Source organism: Carassius carassius, chromosome 34, assembly GCF_963082965.1.
Source record: "Carassius carassius chromosome 34, fCarCar2.1, whole genome shotgun sequence".
NCBI lineage: Eukaryota > Metazoa > Chordata > Actinopteri > Cypriniformes > Cyprinidae > Carassius > Carassius carassius.
Window position 1 is genome coordinate 24,686,027 of NC_081788.1, and position 19,074 is coordinate 24,705,100.

Below are 19,074 nucleotides of genomic sequence, written 5' to 3' on the forward strand. Positions count from 1 at the left end.
ATCACTGACAAGCTACGCAATATCACGTTCATTAGTCACGATTCCAAAGTGGCCATAGTTTAAGAAATGCTCAAATATCATCCACTCAACCTGTCTTCTGTTGTCTTTTTTCTTTCCAGGTCACCCTGGGGAAGGTTTTGAAAGCCATTGTGGTCATGAGGAGCCTTTTTATTGACCGCACGATTGTCAGAGGTTATCATGAGAATGTATACTCAGAGGACGGAAAGGTAAAACATTTCATTTCTTTACATGTTCAAATCTAGTTTAAAACTCATCTTTTGGCCATTTTCAAGTTGAACATTAAAAATTAGCTTGAGTACTTCTGGCTTAGGTAAGGATGTGAAATCCCTATTGATAAATTTTAGCTATTGATAAAAGTCTCAGCACAGCTGTTCAATAATTCACATGATGTGTTTGTCTCTCTCTTGAACATGAAAAGCATGTTCGTATGCGATAGCCTCTATCCTCACGTCCCCTGTGTCAGGTTGAGCAGCATCCTCTCATTCGTTCTGAAGCGATCTGTACGGATCTGTGAAAGCTGCACTGTTTGAACACTCTTTGGTGACACTAATATGAGGTGGCCATCAAAGCTGCGGAGATGCTTGATCACAGTTAATTATGGCAGCGATTGTGAATCTTCTGAACCGCTTGCCAGGCTGGTGCTTTGTGCCGCTGGGCCTCTGCATCCAAACGTGTGTGGTGAGCAATTGCATATTAACCTCTGCAGCTTATTTAAAAAGCTCAAACTGACAGACACAGCAATGCGTGCACCAGGAAATCTGTAACACTCTCATTATGGCGGTAAAAACAGATTAGTTAATTGCTGAAAGGAAGATGAGGAATATGTTTGGAATGAAGTACTTGCATGCTGAGAACTGTATGCTTTCCAGTTTACACTGTATTCTATTTTTGTAAAAATAAAAATTTTTCCCTAACATTTCAGAAGAGTATAGTGTGCCAAACTGTTGTCAATAAGTGTTTAATTTGATCATTTATAGCAATTGAAAGTAAAAATTTATGATAAAAATTATAAATATAAATTATTTTCTGATAAAGTTTTGTCAGTAATGACTAAGTAGATATTTTATAATAATGATACATATTACTGATATGGATAGTTTTGCATTTAAATATATGCTCATCTTTAAGTAGGAAACTCAACCTTTCAAAAAACAATTGATAGTAATTAATTAATAAAGATATTGTGGTTCAATAAATATTATCTACGGGCACCTTTGGGTAAATATTTATTGGAAACCTTTTATTGAAAAAAAAGACTTGTTTATGGAGGGCATATTAAAACTTTTTACCTTGCATTTAGGATTTATTTTTGCAACATTTTGTCTTGAAATATGTATATTCATCTTTAAAGTATTATTGCATTTTTGGTGTTTTAACCATCTAAATAAATTACATAATCATAAACCAATCTTAAATATTTATTGTGGAAATTTTTATTTTTTTACATTTTACCCAAAGTTATGAATGTTTAATTAAGTAATGAGTCAAAGAGATTATAGCTCATATTACTTTTTTTTCAAGGTATATTATCACTTTTACTATCAATAAGTAAAATATTACATCCAATTTGTGGCTAAAAATGTATATTCAGTGGTGTAATGTATGGGATGAAATTAGACTCAAAATTATCAATAGATGCATGCAAAAATATCGGTGTACTACATCAATTGTCAATCAACAAGCAAATGCCTTTCAATTTAATTCGTGATTAAATGATTGTGCAGCGATTTGTACATATACAGACTGTAATGCATTAAACCTTCCTAATCATCGGGAAGAAGGAGGTGGGAACCGGCGGACAATCAAATAACATTTTAATAACACACAATAAACACAAAACAGCGCACCAGCCCCTCACGGACGACTGGTGCGCTCAAATAAAAACCAAAACACAACTAAAAGCCCAGGCCTGGCCTCTCTCGTCCTTCACTGTCGTCGCTCCAGTTTTATATCCTTCCATCTCCTACGTGGGATTTGAGACCGGCAGTGGGTCGCAGGTGTCACTGATTTCCCAATCATTGCCGGCCTCCCTTCTGTTCCCACGTCCCTCGGCCCCGCCCCACTCACCACATACCCCCATCGCCCCTCGCAGGCCGGGGGGTACCCTTGAGACTGCGCTCTACCCCCCCCCTTCCCTCCGGGGGGGACCGCTCACGGGGACCTGCAGGAACCTGGGGGTAGGACAGACGAGGCGAGAGAAAAGGAGATGGAAGGAGGAGCGACAGAGACGAGAGAGGGGAGAGAGAAAAAAAAAAAATCCGGTTCCCAGACGCACTGCTGCTCGGTCCTCCACCGGCTGGGCGATCTCCTCCGCGGTGCCTGGCGGTGGCACTGGACGGCCCTCGGCGGACGGCACGACACCCCTCCGCCGCCCGGTGGACGGCGACGGCTCCTCCGGTTTTGGGCAGCCGGCAGGAGTCCCCCGTTCCCTGCTCCTCCGGATACCTTCACGGAGGCAGCAGGCTCCGGCCCCCTGGCGAACGGCGCCGACTCCTCCGCTCCCTCACGGACGGCAGCCGCCCCTCCATATCGTGGGCGGTCGGCAGCGAGCCCGCCCGTTCCCGGCAACTCGCTCCAGCCCACCGCCTCGAGCGTCCATGGCGGCATCCTCCTCGCCTGCTCTGTGGCACCGCGGATTCACCACAGCGGCGAGGGATCTTCAGCAGCACGTCCCTCCTTCTCCCGGGCTTCGGCACCACTGTAATGCATTAAACCTTCCTAATCATCGGGAAGAAGGAGGCGGGAACCGGCGGACAATCAAATAACATTTTAATAACACAAAATAAACACAAAACAGCGCACCAGCCCCTAACGGACGACTGGTGCGCTCAAATAAAAACCAAAACACAACTAAAAGCCCAGGCCTGATCCTCTCTCGTCCTTCACTGTCGTCGCTCCAGTTTTATATCCTTCCATCTCCTACGTGGGACTCGAGACCGGCAGTGGGTCGCAGGTGTCACTGATTTCCCAATCATTGCCGGCCTCCCTCCTTGTTCCCACGTCCCTCGGCCCCGCCCCACTCGCCACACAGATGTGTTTGCAAATAAAAATGTTCTGTTCTGCATTAATATATCATAAATTGCTTATGCAAAAAGGAATCCATGCATATGTGGATCGGGTGACACGCGTGCATTAATTGAAGTCTAGTTTGAGTCGATCTTGTTCGGTTCATTTGGATTTTGAGACCTCATTTTCGCAGTTTTCAGCATTTCACGTCCCACACACACACAACTACTAACGAACAAGGCCCAGGGCAATTCATTAACGTGTACACGATTAAAAAAATTTGCGAATGTTCGTCACTACACTGAAACAAATGCTTTTCAACCGATGTCTGCAGAGTTAAGAATTACATTAATGTGCAGCATTTTGTTCAAATAGAGACATATTTGTGAATACAAATGTTATAGTTTGTATTAAAAATTATCATAATTTGTGCATGTAGGGGTTAAAATGTGCATTTTTGGATCAGGCAACGCACGTGCATTCATCCACGTCTCTTCCAATTCTTTGATTCATTTGAATTTTGAGACTTTGAGACTCTGAGTTTAAATATCTGCTTATCTTCAGGAAGGAAACTCAGCACCTCAAAAACAAGTTAACAAAACAGTAATTAATTCCAGTTCACTATAGATTTAAAATTATGGAGCTTTGAAATGAGATGTACTGCTTATTTAAAATTAAACATTGGGTTGAGCAGAAATCACACAAACAACCAGAAACACATATTGAAAAATTCTGCCAAAACTTTGCTTTCTTTCCAGTTCATCTCAATGTTTTTTTATTTTTATTATTATTATTATTATTATTTTATCTGTAATCAACCTCATAGGTTTTTTTGGGACTGTGCGAGGTGTCAATTCAGGGCAGAATATCGACAGGCTTCTTTCTTTAAACCCTTTCTCTGGTCCTTACAATTCAAATGATGCCACATAGCTTACCAAAACTACATGCAAAAGCCCGGCTGAACCGCCAAGCACAGAAGCACAGAAAAACAGAGGAAGAGGTAGGAGAAGGGAAACTATGCTATCAAAGTAGGGCTTCAAAGACTATCTCAGACATCTCTTGGGTAATTTGGGATCTGCCATTCTTTTTACTTCAAATGGCAGCAGTGTGTGGAGGTGGGTTTGAGGACAGGGGAGATGGAGTCGGATTTCTCTGATAAATGCTGACACCGAGCCTGTTTGATATTAGAATCAGAGAACATTTTGATTTGTTGTCGTCTTTAAAAACTCTTCTGATGACCTTCACTCAATAGGTTGATTAGTGATGGGGTTTATCGCCCCCAAACAACAGTCCTGGCATCAGACGCAGGGCTTGTCTGAACTGACCTTTAAACTTTCAAATGAAGTGTAGAAGTTTAAGTCCTGCAAATATTTCTGTGCATTTTATGAGTGCCTCTGCCTTTATTTAATTACATTTTAATAAAAAAAAAACAGAGGCAAATGTAACCAGACAAAAGGCAGACCACCCCTACAACTCCAACTTCTCACATGATGAAAATACAACGACATGTTCTTTAGTGAGAATCCATGCAGCTCAACGCATGCTGAAACACTTTTAAAACCACTCACAGACTGATCACACTATGATCCTTGTAAGCAAAATAACAGTTGATACAGTATGCATCAACACAGCTCCTCAAAAACAAAAATGTATTCATTAATTCCAATTCATTATAGATTTAAGATAGTGAAGTGTTAAAATGAGATGAACTCTTTCTGGATTTTAAAAATGCAAACTGCTTATTTAAAATTAAACCACAGAAATCAATCAGAAGCCAGAAATCATCCTGAAGAATTCGGCCCAAATAGCATGTTTTTTCTTGTCTTTAATTGTTTATTTGCATTGTATTTCATTTTAAAAAGTATTCGATATGAGGATCTAAAAACACTACAACTTTTTTATTTTATTTTTGCTGAATGTTTTATGGAATTGTGTGTTAAAACAAACATGCTTGTCACACACAATACCTCTACCATGGTACTTTTTATCGAGTTTTTATTTTTATTTAATTTTCTTATCCTTTATGGAACTAAACAACTCTTGAATGTAAAAAGTGGAGTGTATGGAGCGCAGGAGCATCCAGGTCTACACAGATGAAAGACATTCACTAAGAGGTTAAATTGATTCATGGAACGTTGCCGTAATAATTTAAGAAGGGTTGGGCACAATAAATGTCAAATTTGGGTACCATGTTATTTTGAATCAATTTGTGACCAGGGAATAAGTATCTATATTCATCGCATGAGGTTTACTTTTCTGTCCTTTTTTTTAGCTTGACATCTGGTCAAAGTCCAACTATCAGGCATTTCAAAAGGTGAGTAAACCAGCAAACGCATCACAACAAACTTCGGCTGTTTTTGTTTTGTGCCACAAAGAAACTGCTCATGTGTGCAGCATCTTTGTTTGGATTGTGATTGAAATGCAGTGATTGCCTTCAAAAATAAAATAAATATTATCAAATCAGAAGTATCAGAATCAGCCCATTTGCTTGTATAAAAAAAACTGAATTGGTCATGAAAAATTAGGATTTGTGCATCTCTACTGACTTTTGTCAGTGTGAGCACCAAATGTGTTTCCCAACCTTCTATCCAGTGGTCAACTTTAAGAGAAGTATTTCAGTAATTCAGTTACTTGTTAAGTAATAAAAGTCGATACTGACATTTTTAAAACATCATAATACTGGCCTTTCTGCAGCACTGGTTGTACAAAATTCAGTTTAATCAACAGAGCATGTCTTTCTCATTACCCATATCATACGGTGGGAAATTTCGTAACAGTAATCAAATGATCCTGTCATTGATTATCAGACTGAGTTTGAGCCGTGTGATAAATAAATTAATCAATTAAAATCCTGTGTTCGTGAAATCCTAATGAGATCTCTTTTTCTCAATGATGGTAGCATTTCTTGTCACCTCTCCACTGCTAGTCCTTGCCTTTCATCCCTCAGACATCATTTGTCCCTGTTTTTTTTTTTTTTGTTTGTTTGTTTTTTAATTTCACTCTGAGCCACTTCGCCCCCATTTGACAGTCCCCTAAACATCTGGACTCCGGTTGCCTTCTCTTCACCCTCCCCGAATCTCATTAGGCTGGAATTAGAGAGCAGTCTGCTCTGGGGCAGATTAAACTATGTAGTCTTGCTAATGCTGATGCACCTTTCAAAGAGAGAGAGAGAGGGAGAAAAACTTGCTTTCCTTTCAAAGGAGAGAGAACGTGCATGACGAGCTACACTGGAACTTAAAGCAAGAGGTTGCAAGAACCCGCTCGCATTGTAACTGAGCTTCACACATCTGCACGGGCTGATCAAAGCACAGACCTGTTTATTTCTTTATATCTCTGGCTGCGAACACTAACTTGAACCCTGGCTGCCTCAAACTGGAGGGACGGGCCCCCTCTCATCTTCCCCTCCCAGGTGTCACTTCTGTGTTCCCGTTTTCCATGCTCACTTAATTAATCGTTCTTTACTCTTCCCCGCTGTCCAACAGTTTTCCCACAGAAGTTTTTGTGTTTGTAAAAAAGCATCACTTTTTCTTTTTAAACTTCAATAGTAGTAACCATTTGATTTTCTTTTCCCATGGTGCATCAATATTGATAGGTATTAACCAGACAGTTTCCCATAAGGCCTTTGGTCAGCATTGGCAGTCTAATGAAATGATGACGGGAGATTGAACTGGGTCATTTTTCAGTCCCTTTCTGTAATTACGTTAGTGATGGAAAATGGGATTTTAGGGAAAGTAATAAGGTTATGGTGGTGTTCTGCAAAATTGGACTTAGGAGTTAATCTAAAGGTAGGTGGATTGATCTGAAGATGGATTTTAATTAGGATTTCTTCAAATGTGTGCTCGTGTATGCAAAGACATATAAAATACATATATTTTGCTTAAAGAAAATTAAGAATATTTTTAGATTTAGACAATAATGCACATATGTTACAGGGTTCCCACACATCCAGTAAAATGCATTGAAATGAGAGGAAATGTAAAATGTCCTGGAGAGTCTTGTAGTTGTCTTGGAAAATTACTATTTAAAAAAAATGTCATTGTATTTTCCTTTAGCCAAGAAATAGCGTAGCAGGCAGAGAAACTCACTTGTTCACGATGCTCAAAATATTGAAAGAAAATCTAATCATAATCATATCCTACACTTTCGTACACTTTTTTTTTTTTAATTATTATTTTTTCTATTAGAATGATAAACAAGCATAAGTTATAGTTAAGTTCCCCAATTACAGACAATAAATGTCTTGCTGGCTATAAAATAGATTTGCCTTTATGCCAATTTTGTTAACTGGTTCTTCATATTTTGTTTTGGTTTTGTAAATGTCGGCAGTCATATTTTAGTGTATTCCCTGTACACATTCTGTTGTGTTTCTCAGTGATCTTTTTTTTCTCTCAGGTCACTGATCATGCAACCACAGCCCTGCTGCATTACCAGCTCCCCCAGATGCCTGATGTTGTAGTTCGCTCCTTCATGGTGGGTACATTGGTACATTGCTTTTAAAATTCCAATGACATTGTGCAAGAATTATTACATGCAATTATTACTTTCTGCTTTTGGCTGTGTGGTGCTGTTTAATGAGGTTTTCCACATTGTAAGAATGCATGAAAGACCATTCAAAAGATGATGACAAAAACATCATCAAGGTCAAGGGTTCGTTTCCCAGGGAACATACATACTGAATCGGTAGCTTGAGTGCGCTATGTAAATACCGTAGCTTTGAATAAAAGCATGTGCTAAATGTATAAAATGGCATCACACTCCGCCCTGAAGAAATAAATGTTGACTTTGTGTTTGAAATCTTTAATAACTTCACAAGTTAACCTTATCGCTGCTTGTATATTTGTGTGTGATGTTAAGCATTGAGTCTGGTCTGTCTTTAAATAGTTTGCCGACCTCTGCTGTACACTTAGAAAGAGAGGAGAGATTGATTACTTCTCCGTAAGATCAATGTGGAGCTATTCGAATGGTGGCTGGAATCGTGGGCTTTCTCCTGTACACGGATTTAAACCCTACAGTTGATGATGATGATGACACTCTGAGGCCATCCCCAGGACAGCTTATTTAGAACCTAAAAAACCCATCACCAGTCTTCAGACTCTCAAAAATAAGAGCTTGAGGCTCCTTTTTGCTTTATAAAAGTATTTTTAGGTAGATAGGTTAGATGGGTGGACCGACAGACAGATGGATAGACAGGAAGATAGGATGGATAAATGAATGCATAGATGGACACACAGATGGTTAGATAGACAGAAATGTAGATAAGATGGATAAATGGATGGACCGATGGATGGATGGATGGATGGATGGATGGATGAACAGACAGATGGGTAGATAAACCGGTAGATAGGATGGATAAATGGATGAATAGATAGATAAAAGGACAAACAGATGGGTAGATAGACAGACAGGTAGATAGGATGGATAAATAAATGGATGGATGGATGGATGGATAGACAGACAGATGGGGAGATAGACAGACAGGTAGAAAGGATTGATAAATGGATGAATAGATAGATAAACGGACTAACAGATGAGTAGATAGACAGGTAGATGGGATGTATAAATGGACGGATGGATGGACAGATAGATAGATGAACAGACAGATGGGTAGATAGACAGGTAGATAGGATGGATAAATGAATGGAAGGAAAGATAGATAGACAGACAAATAAGACAGATGGATAGACAGATAGATAGATGGATGGATGTGCTGGACTTTTGTGTGTGCCAATTGGAGTATGAATAACAGGGAGTCAGTGGAGGGTGGTTTGGGCCGGCACATGAATTAGGAAAGCCACTGCATCCTGACAGGTGCAGGTAAACCCCGACTGTGCTGAGCAGCCCAGTGAAGACGGGTTAGAGAGGAGAGCAGACGTACTCCTCCTGCTGTTAATCAATGTCGAGTCGTGACTGCTGCTAGAGCCCACAGACCCTCATGCTGCTCTCACATGTCCCATGTTAGTGCAGTGAGGACAGTCAGTGCAGGGTAAGGGGATCCACTGCAACAGTTTTACAGCATTTGGCCAGGAAAATATACTGTCTTATTGGCTTCGTTTTGGCCAGGATTCATTAATTCAAGTCACTTCAGACTCCGTTTAAATGAACTGTTAATAGAGTCTAGTGTGTTTCACTAGAGGAGTGCCGTTTAGTTTTTGGAGGTTTTAACCAGTCAGATCTTAGATGAAAGGCACTTGTCATATTTGTGTAATATTTGTGTGTTGTTCTTTTGAGCAGACCTGGTTGAGGAGCTACATCAAGCTATTCCAGACCCCGTGTCAGCGCTGTGGCAAGTACCTGCAGGAGGGCCTTCCTCCAACATGGAGGGACTTCCGAACTCTTGAGGCCTTCCATGACACCTGCAGGCAGTGACGCTGTCCTGGAGCACACAATATTCCATGGCTTGGCTTGGAAAACTCTTAAGATTCAGTGGTCTGTTATTGTGCAGATATCTGTGTTGTGGACAGTTTTGTATATATCATAAAGACATTTTTCAGCCTATTGATTTCTGCAGCTTTGCTCCATCCTCTTTTAGAAGAACATTATTTTCCATATTGATATCACAAATTTTTATCACATTTGTCAGGAGAAATTGTTAAATGCTGATGGGTTTCAGATCATAAATGGCTAGGAGGTTATCTTCCACAAATAGGTCATAATCTTTAATGTTGTAGGTTGGGACATGCTGTCTGATTGGATGAAAATTGTATCCATTTTTTACCTTTAAATAAACTGCATTTTGCTTTTCTTGTCCCACATCTTGTATCAATTTTTTTTGGGGGGGGGGGGGGCTTCAAATAGGTTAGGGCAGCACTGTATTTGCAGGTCTAAAAACTTTGCAAATGTCAGCAGAAACTTTTCTTGCTTTTTAAATATGCTTGTATAAACTTCAGAAACCAATGCAAAATGTACAAACAGTTCATGAAAAATATATTGCAAAGTAGAGTACGTTCTTATAAGTGTATCGTATGACCCTGTAATCGCAGTTGCTTTTTCATTGCTTATCAAGCCAGATTTAGCCAGAGTGATGAAGGCTCTCGATGAGTGTTTGTTTTCTAACCTCACCTGACATGACTTCACTTTTGCAACACCACGTTGTACATGCAAGTTTGAATTATTGAACATATCTTGTTTGAGGCATGATGCATTCAAACTGGCCATCAGGACCGGAAAGAACGTGACTTTGAAAGCCAGCTTTTGAAGTGTTACACTATTGTTGAAACTACATTGATTTGAAGTTTCTGGTTAAGCACGTATGTTACCATTTTACTCATTTCATGTTTGTGAAGGGCATGTGTGAGGCATGAATGGAGCCAAATTTCAGATTCTCATTTGAACATAAACCAAAGTTTAATCACATCAGCTGGAGCTACAGGGCTGACTGTGATCTTAATGTACTTAATGTACTCTGAGGGCTTGATATGCCTTACATCCTGAAAAGCCAGCCGAGTAGAATCAAAACGAAACTGTCTGGCACGTCATAAAAATATATAAAAAATGCTTGAAAGAGAAAAATTTAATGATAATATGTACACTTTATATATACTGTATGTATATGTATAGATAGATAGAAAGATAGATAGATAGATCGATAGATAGAATGTGCATAGTGTTTATTGTACAATTCTTAAGAAGTTTAAATGGAACACATGTTAAGTACACTCTTAGAAAAAAGGGTTCATTGGGGTTCTATATAGAACCATAGGGTTCTTTACTCAACTCCAAAGAACCTTTTATGCTTAAAAAGGTTCTATAATGACAAGAAAAAACTCTTTTGGCACAAAGGTTCTTTAGGGTATTATTCATTCATTATTTTTTGTAGTAACTTAATATCACATTTTAATCATGTTGATTTTTGGAGAAAAACTGACATGGCCCTCTCAGTGTGATATTGATTAACTAAATAAAATCATATAAATATATACATTTTCTAACCCCTATATATTAAATTTTGTGATCATTCACATGCATTCATAAATGCATTTGAATACACCGAATAATGCAGTGAAAGAACGTACTCAAAATGCACACACGCACTAGTATGACTTCATCATTTAACTTTACATTAGCCTAGATGCGTGCACTTTTTAGGCATGATTTGTTTAGTTTTTGAATATACTTGATACTGTTAAGAGGCACATCATTAAAACAAAAAATACGAGTTCACATATCACACCTAAACACGCTTGGAAAACGTAGTTCGAACTAGCTACTAAACTCGTTAAAAATGCCTATCCATATACAGCTAAGATGACTCAAATGATTCGCGAACCCGCTACGAACTCCCGAACCGATTCAAATGATTCGCGATCCCGCTCCGAACTCCCGAACTGATTCAAATGATTTGCGATCCCCAAACTGACTCAAATGATTCGCGAACCCGCTTTGAACTCCCGAACTAACTCTAATGATTCGTGAACCCGCTACGAACTCCCGAACTGATTCAAATGATTTGCGATCCCCAAACTGACTCAAATGATTCGCGAACCCGCTTTGAACTCCCGAACTAACTCAAATGATTCGTGAACCCGCTCCGAACTGACGCAAATGATTCGCGATCCCGCTCCGAACTCCCAAACTGACTCAAATGATTCGCGAACCCGCTTTGAACTCCCGAACTGATTCAAATGATTTGCGATCCCCAAACTGACTCAAAGGATTCGCGAACCCACTCCGACCTCCCGAACTGACTCAAATGATTCGCGTTCCCCAAACTGACTCAAATGACTCGCGAACCCGCTCCGAACTCCCAAACTGACTCAAATGATTCGCGAACCCGCTCCGAACTCCCGAACTGAATCAAATGATTCGTCATCCCGCTTCCGAACTCCCAAACTGGTTCAAATGATTCACGCTCCATACTCCGAACTCCCAAAATGACTCAAATGATTTGCAAACCCGCTTTGAACTCCCAAACTGACTCAAATGAATCACGCTCTGAACTCCCGAACTGACCCAAATGATTCACAATCCGAAGTTACTATTACTCTAATAGTGTACTATTGGCTTAGTTCTCTAATTTCAGAACATTTACTGATTTTAAGGTACGAAAAGTATGTTGTTAACAAATAAAATATCAATATTTCCATTACGAACAGCTTTCCACGTCGAAACATCCACGAACATAACCAGGTGAGCAGATCACTCTCTCACTATTTGATTGCTTTAGTCTTTAGTCTTTATCCACTCATCATCATCATCCACCAATCATAACACACGAGAACTCTTTGACCACAACTGCTGTGCTTCAAAAGCTCTTGCAGCAGCTCAACACTGGTTTTCTCTGAGGTGGTCGGATCACATCAGATTGTGGTTAATCTCGCAGATCATGACTTATATCTACTCTTCCTCTCCCTGCCGTCTGGTAATATAAAGATTCCTCCTTTGAACTCCCACCTCTTCTGTGGGTTTTATTGTTCTGGGTCTGAATTTGGGCTCCTGGGTTCTCAAAAATGAAACATTTTCAATCTCCAAGGTGAACATTATGACAACAAACTCTTAGAAAAAAGGGTTCATTGGGGTTCTATATAGAACCATAGGGTTCTTTACTCAACTCCAAAGAACCTTTTATGCTAAAAAGGTTCTATAATGACAAGAAAGAACCCTTTGGCACAAAGGTTATTTAGGGTATTATTCATTCATATCCCCGCTAACAACATTACATAACTCACGTAACTGCAACGTAATCTGGTGACCAAAGTTTCTTCGTGGCGACGTAAGTCCTTACGTCGTGGCAACCGGAAAAGTGAAAGGTGCGTATACATCGCCGTTGCCAGTAAGTAACTGCGACGTCGTGGCGACATCGCGGATTGGTAGTCGTGTGCTGGTAATCAGTTGGTATTTTTTTAGAATTATTTATTATTTTATGGGCGGACATGCAGTAGTTAAACCTAGTTTATGTCCTCATATGCACTAACTAATTTAAAGGCTGTTTTAGCAGCTGTGAATGATGAATACAGACTCTAAATGAATTCAGTTAATTTATTAACAAACAAATATGAACAGTAATACACCCAAATTATTAATAAAAACAGGATATACAGCAAAATATGAATGAAAGCATTCAGCCCATACAGAAGCACATAGATTGAAATATATTAATAATAAATACATTTAACATATATTTAAATATCTATATCATTCTGTAAGCATCCAGGGTCAAAACATTATGCACAAATATGCAAGTCTTAGTAAGCACTCATCACATTGCATTTAAATATTTAAAAAGCAGTCTTTAACCATGCACACAATTCATCAACTAATCACATGCTAATACATCAGCTAATCACACCCTTAACCAAACCACTACAAATAATTAATTGAATATCATATATGCAATAGCTTATCAGCATATGTATTATAGCAAATAAAGTTTAATAAATCTCACACCTATCATACATCATTATGGCCAGTTCACACTGCCACAAAAACTATTTAAAAAAACATGCTTGTTTTGTTTGAACTGTGTTTAGCCTGTTGGAGTATGGCAGTGTGAATTGGCTTTTAGGTGCTTTGGAAACCCCCCCCAAAAAACGATATATAGAAATTGTTTAAGCAATTAACATTAAATTCTTAAATCTTAAGTAATTCTTACTTTCTCTATTCTTGCAATATTCAAGTGTTCATGTCCCCGAATAATATCTGCATCCACCGAAGTCTGAAGAGAACACAATATGCTAGTAGACAGCCATCCATATGAGAGAGAGGTCTGGTGTGGAGGTGGACCTGGAACTGACTTCTCTTGATTATGTCTTCACAAACTGCCCTGAAATACAATTCAAACATTAACAATTATTGTTATAAATGTAAAGTAAGGCTCTTAAATTAATAAAGCTCATTTTGGATTCTACAGCTCATTTTGGAAATATAGTTATATCAGTAATATGCAGCATGCACGGTTCAAGGAAGTGGTCAGTAACATCATCACTTTGAGATATGATATCTATATCAGTAAGGCTACTTTATGAAAAAATAAAATGAATAAATTAAGTTGTGTTATGCATTCAAATAGTTAGACATGCTAAAACACAGAATTTGGTAACAATAATAATAAAAAAAAAAACATTTCATAGGGCTCTAAACATGTTTTTTTTTTTTTACTTTTAATAAATTGACGTGAAAATGTATATACTATTAAAAAGGAGTTGAGAAAAATTAAATGGGAAAAAACTACTTTTTTTTATTAAAGTGGAAATCAATTTACTAAATCAAAAAACTTGACTGATTGCTACTTTAAAAGGATATTATTTGTGTTATTATTTATTTTTATGTATACTATATAATTTTTTACTTCCCTGTCAGTTGAGTTTGTGGCAAAACCTTTTGCAGTATTAACATGATGTTTATACCTACATAAAATGTATTAAAATAGATGTTTAATTTCATAAAGTTCTCTTCACCAAGAGATACATTAGATCTCTTTGCATGTCTGACAGTGTAACATTAAGCAGAAGTATTTCTAATGAGTTAAACCTGTATCCTGTTTTCTGGGTAACATTTCTGGGAGAATATCACTATATATTGTTGCAACACCTCCTCCACGACCAGTTTGACGGGGCTCATGCTTATAACAGTAGTCTGGTGGACTCATTTAGACCAAAATAATCATTTGGTTTTAGCCAGGTTTCAGTCAAGCAGAGTACATCAAAACTATTATCTGTGATCATTTCATTTACAATAACAATAACTGCTTTGGGTGCGAGTGATCTAATGATTTTTTATTAATTTAGCATTTTTCTGGTTTAATCACAATCAGATTTTTTTCTAGAACATATTTTATAATATATTTTGACCTCACTATTTGGGGAATAAACCAGTGTGAATTATTTCAACAAAGACGATGACAAAAAATATTCGTTAACAAACATTTTTCTGTAACTAAGATGAGACGTTGATAAGCTAAAACTAATATCTGATGATAAAAACTTTGTGCTTCGTCTTCGTCAATAAGACTAGATGGGACTATAATATTATTTCAGGTCTACCGGATATTCAAAATACAGTCGGACTCGTAACCCAAAAAGGCTACAGGTTTGAGTCTTATACTGGCAGGGATTGTAGGAGGGGGGAGTGAATGTAAAGAGCTCCCTCCCACCTTCAATGCCATGACTGAGGTGCCCTTGAACAAGGCACTTAACCCCCAACATCAAAAAATGGCAGCTCACACAGTGTGTGTTCACTGCTGTGTATGTGCATTTTGGATGGTATAAATGCAGAGCACGAATTCCGAGTATAGGTCAAAATACTTGGCCACATGTCACATCACTTTTTATCACTTTCCTAAATTGAAAATTGTCATTTATTCAAGTTTTTCCAAATTCAAATTCAGATTCAAATTTCTCAAAGGCTTAATTGATTTGGTCTAAAGAGAGAAGAATTAATTACTATTTTTGTTTGAAGACTACATATAAAATAGCTATCAAAATAAATGTTGGTAACTGCAGTTTGACTAAAAGTAATGACTAAACATAATGACTAAAAGTTGAAAAAAAAATACAATGACTTTTCATAGACTAAAACTAGACCAAAACTATGAAAGACTAAAATGTGACTTAAGGCCCATTCACACCAAGCACGATAACTATAAAGATAATGATAAAGATATAGTTCTAAAAATCGTTCTCAATATTAAAGAATAGCAGAGTCCACACCACAACTATAACGATAAAGGCACAGAGAAACGATATGGTTGGAATCACTTTCAGAACGATTTTTTTTCCCTGATGAACGATAAAACATTGCCAACCAATCAGAATCAATCCTGCTGTAATGAGCTCAAGATAAAGCAGCAGACGCGCGTCCGCTTAGAATACACAGACAATATCGTTCGCTGGTGTGGACGCTAATATAGTTATCTTTATAGTTATCATTCTTGGTGTGAACGGGCCTTAAGACTATTAAGCATTTTCATCTCAAGGTAAAGACTAATGCTAAATCAAAAATGCCTGTCAAAATTAACACTGGAACAGACAAAGTCTTTATTGATTGGACAGCACAAGTACTTCTATTTAAGTGGGTAGAACAAAAGTCATCATAGCAGTTATTTGAGAATTGGCTTACTAGTCATATGGAGCGAAGTGTCCGGGAGATGTTGTCCAACAGGAGATCTAAAAAGCCTAGGACGCTCCCAGAAAAGATTCCAATTATTAACAAAAAGCAGTTTCTGTTCTTTACACCATGACAATAACCATTCGTTTAAAGCAAAAAGTCTACTGAACCTTTCATGTCCTCATCTATACGTGGGAAGTGGTCCTGACACGATGATCATCATGCAGACGATATGCTGCGCACCGTCTTGATCAGGCTCCTGAAGTCCCTCTTCAGTGTCTCCGTCTACCGCAGCAAGGTGTCGTTAACCCCGGCGTGAAGCACATCCGCTCCGATGCTCCCCTCACCCTTCAGAATCACGGGAATCTGTGCAGAAATATCCAGAACATGAGCACCAGGGAAACAGTGAGTGTGGACTTTATCTTCAGCTAACATAGCACGAACGTGCCGGATGATGGAGTCTCCGATGATCACAGCGTCGTGTTCTGTCTCGCGAAGTAGAGCGAATCGGTTTCCGGCGGAGATCCTGAAGACCGGAGGCGGCGGATGGAGAGAGGTCGTCGCCCAGGGCCTGGCTCATGTCTTACACTGTGATATAGGGTGAAGGACATCTGGTAAGATCGCGTCCTGCTTACACCGGGCCTTTGCAGAGAACCACACAGAGTAGAGGTGGTAGGAGGGTTAGCTGTATACTTACCCTGGACTTATGAGCATCAACCCCTGAATGTTTCCACCACAGCTCTCCACTCGCTCAGCTGGGCCTGCTTCTCCACGATATCGTGGATCTGTTTCTTCACGGCCTCCAGCTCCTTATTAGAAATAAACAAACTAGAGAATAGGGGAAATGCAGAAAAGAAAAATAGTAATATGGAAAACATACAAAAATATCTTAAGATACCAGAATTCACATGTTTAGATTTTACAGATGCATGGTGATATATTGTAAAAAAATAAATATGAAGTTATTTAATAAGCTTTATCAGATCACCTGTCAGCAGCTCCCATTCGAAATTTTCTTGGAACTTCCCCTCTGTTTTAGAGGGTTTTTAAGACACTCCTAAAATAACTGTACATTTTTTTTATCAATATTTGTTTACAATGAAAAATCAGAACAAGCTTGAAACAGTGGTTTGAAATAGTTTCAGCCCATTTTAGACCGCAAGTGACGTCACTGATACACTCTACAGTGCAGACTTTTAGGTTTAATTAATTATCTTAACGTTACTTCATTTATCTATTGACAAATTACCATCAAAAACATTTACAAAGCAATCAAAACTGATCCTTTACGCATAAGATGTAATTAAAAGCCCAAACTTTCATTAATAAGAGCTCAAATCTAATATGCTATAACGTTAATTATGTATCTACGCTAGCGTAATACTTGCTAGCAGACATTTCAGGAAAAATACCATAATCAGAGAGGTATAAATATTAACAAAAAGTACTTAAAGTAGACTGTGGATAATATTAACGTGTTACTTAACCAATCTGTCGCAGTTGTTGACCTTTTCTTTGGTATAAGTGACGAGAAACAGAGAAAATGTCAGACGAGTCCTCTCCTCTCCAGCAGCTGATGTGTACGCGGTTGCCATGGTATCTCAACGGCTAGAAGGCTAAAACAATAAAAAAAAAAAAGGTTTTAGCGACGTTAGACTTTTGTTTTTACTTTGTTTTATACATTTTATCAACCTACCTATTTATTATAAATTGTAGGACTCACCTCAGAAAAGCTGTCAGACACAGTTACATTTACATTTATTCATTTAGCAGACGCTTTTATCCAAAGCGACTTACAGATGAAGACAGTGGAAGCAATCAAAAACAACAAAAAGAGCAATGATATATAAGTGCTATAACAAATCTCAGTTAGGTTAACACAGTACACGTAGCATGGGATTTTAAATAATATAATAAATTAAAAGAAAACAGATAGAATAAAAAAAAGAATAGAGCAAGCTACTGTAGTTAGAGGTCTTTATAAAATAAACACACACACACACACACACATATACAATTGCATAATAAATTAAAATGTGTTTTAAGCCGATTCTTGAAGATGGCTAAGGACTCAGCTGCTCGGAATGAGTTGGGGAGGTCAGTCCACCAGGAGGGAACATTTAATTTAAAAGTCCGTAAAAGTGACTTTGTGCTTCTTTGGGATGGCACAATCAAGCGACGTTCACTTGCAGAACGCAAGCTTCTAGAGGGCACATAAGTCTGAAGTAACAAATTTAGGTAAATGGGTGCAGAGCCAGTGGTAGTTTTGTATGCAAACATCAATGCCTTGAATTTTATGCGAGCAGCTATTGGAAGCCAGTGCAAATTGACAAACAGAGGTGTGACGTGTATTCTTTTTGGCTCATTAAAAATTAATCTTGCTCCCGCGTTCTGAATTAATTGTAAAGGTTTGATAGAATTGGCTGGAAGACCTGCCAAGAGGGCATTGCAATAGTCCAGCCTGGACAGAACAAGAGCTTGAACAAGGAGTTGTGCAACATGTTCTGAAAGAAAGGGAGAAAAGCAAGATTAATCTTCTTGATGTTGAATAAAGCAAATCTGCAGGATCGGACAGTTTTAGCAATGTGGTCTGAGAAAGTCAGCTGATCATCAATCATAACTCCAAGGCTTCTAGCTGTTTTTGAAGGAGTTATGGTTGATGTGCCTAACTTGATGGTGAAATTGTGATGGAACGATGGGTTTGCTGGAATCACAAGCAGTTCTGTCTTGGCAAGGTTGAGTTGAAGGTGATGGTCCATCATCCAGGAAGAAATGTCTGTTAGACAAGCTGAGATGCGAATAGCTACCGTCGGATCATCAGGATGGAATGAGAGGTAGAGTTGAGTGTCATCAGCATAGCAGTGGTATGAAAAGCCATGTTTCTGAATGACAGGACCTAATGATGCCATGTAGACAGAGAAGAGAAGTGGTCCAAGAACTGAGCCCTGAGTAGGGCTGTTCGATTCCACAATTTTTGGAATATAATGTATAATGTATCCTTCCTAT

At 38.5% G+C, this 19,074-nt stretch overlaps 1 protein-coding gene and 1 long non-coding RNA gene across 3 annotated transcripts in view; one reads left to right on the top strand and one right to left on the bottom strand.

The window, feature by feature from the left end:
- Window positions 1–9,779, top strand: part of LOC132114826 (mediator of RNA polymerase II transcription subunit 27) — a 71,782-nt gene extending 62,003 nt beyond the window's left edge. Inside the window, exons 5-9 of one of the 2 annotated variants that reach the window (XR_009425367.1) lie at window positions 120–227; window positions 5,300–5,341; window positions 7,420–7,497; window positions 9,259–9,615; window positions 9,653–9,779. Coding sequence is in view for 1 of the 2 variants with exons in the window: in XM_059523178.1 (XP_059379161.1) it covers window positions 120–227; window positions 5,300–5,341; window positions 7,420–7,497; window positions 9,259–9,393 (363 nt within the window). In the remaining variant the exon portion in view is untranslated. Of the gene's footprint in view, window positions 1–119; window positions 228–5,299; window positions 5,342–7,419; window positions 7,498–9,258 lie in introns of both variants that reach the window. The other variant, XM_059523178.1, reaches the window with a different exon arrangement.
- A 3,527-nt stretch (window positions 9,780–13,306) lies between these two features.
- Window positions 13,307–17,789, bottom strand: LOC132114828 (uncharacterized). The gene is made up of 3 exons (XR_009425368.1): window positions 16,081–17,789; window positions 13,585–13,786; window positions 13,307–13,451 (listed from the first exon to the last, which is right to left on the bottom strand). It is a non-coding gene; the product is annotated as an uncharacterized LOC132114828 (long non-coding RNA).
- Window positions 17,790–19,074: the final 1,285 nt, after the last annotated feature.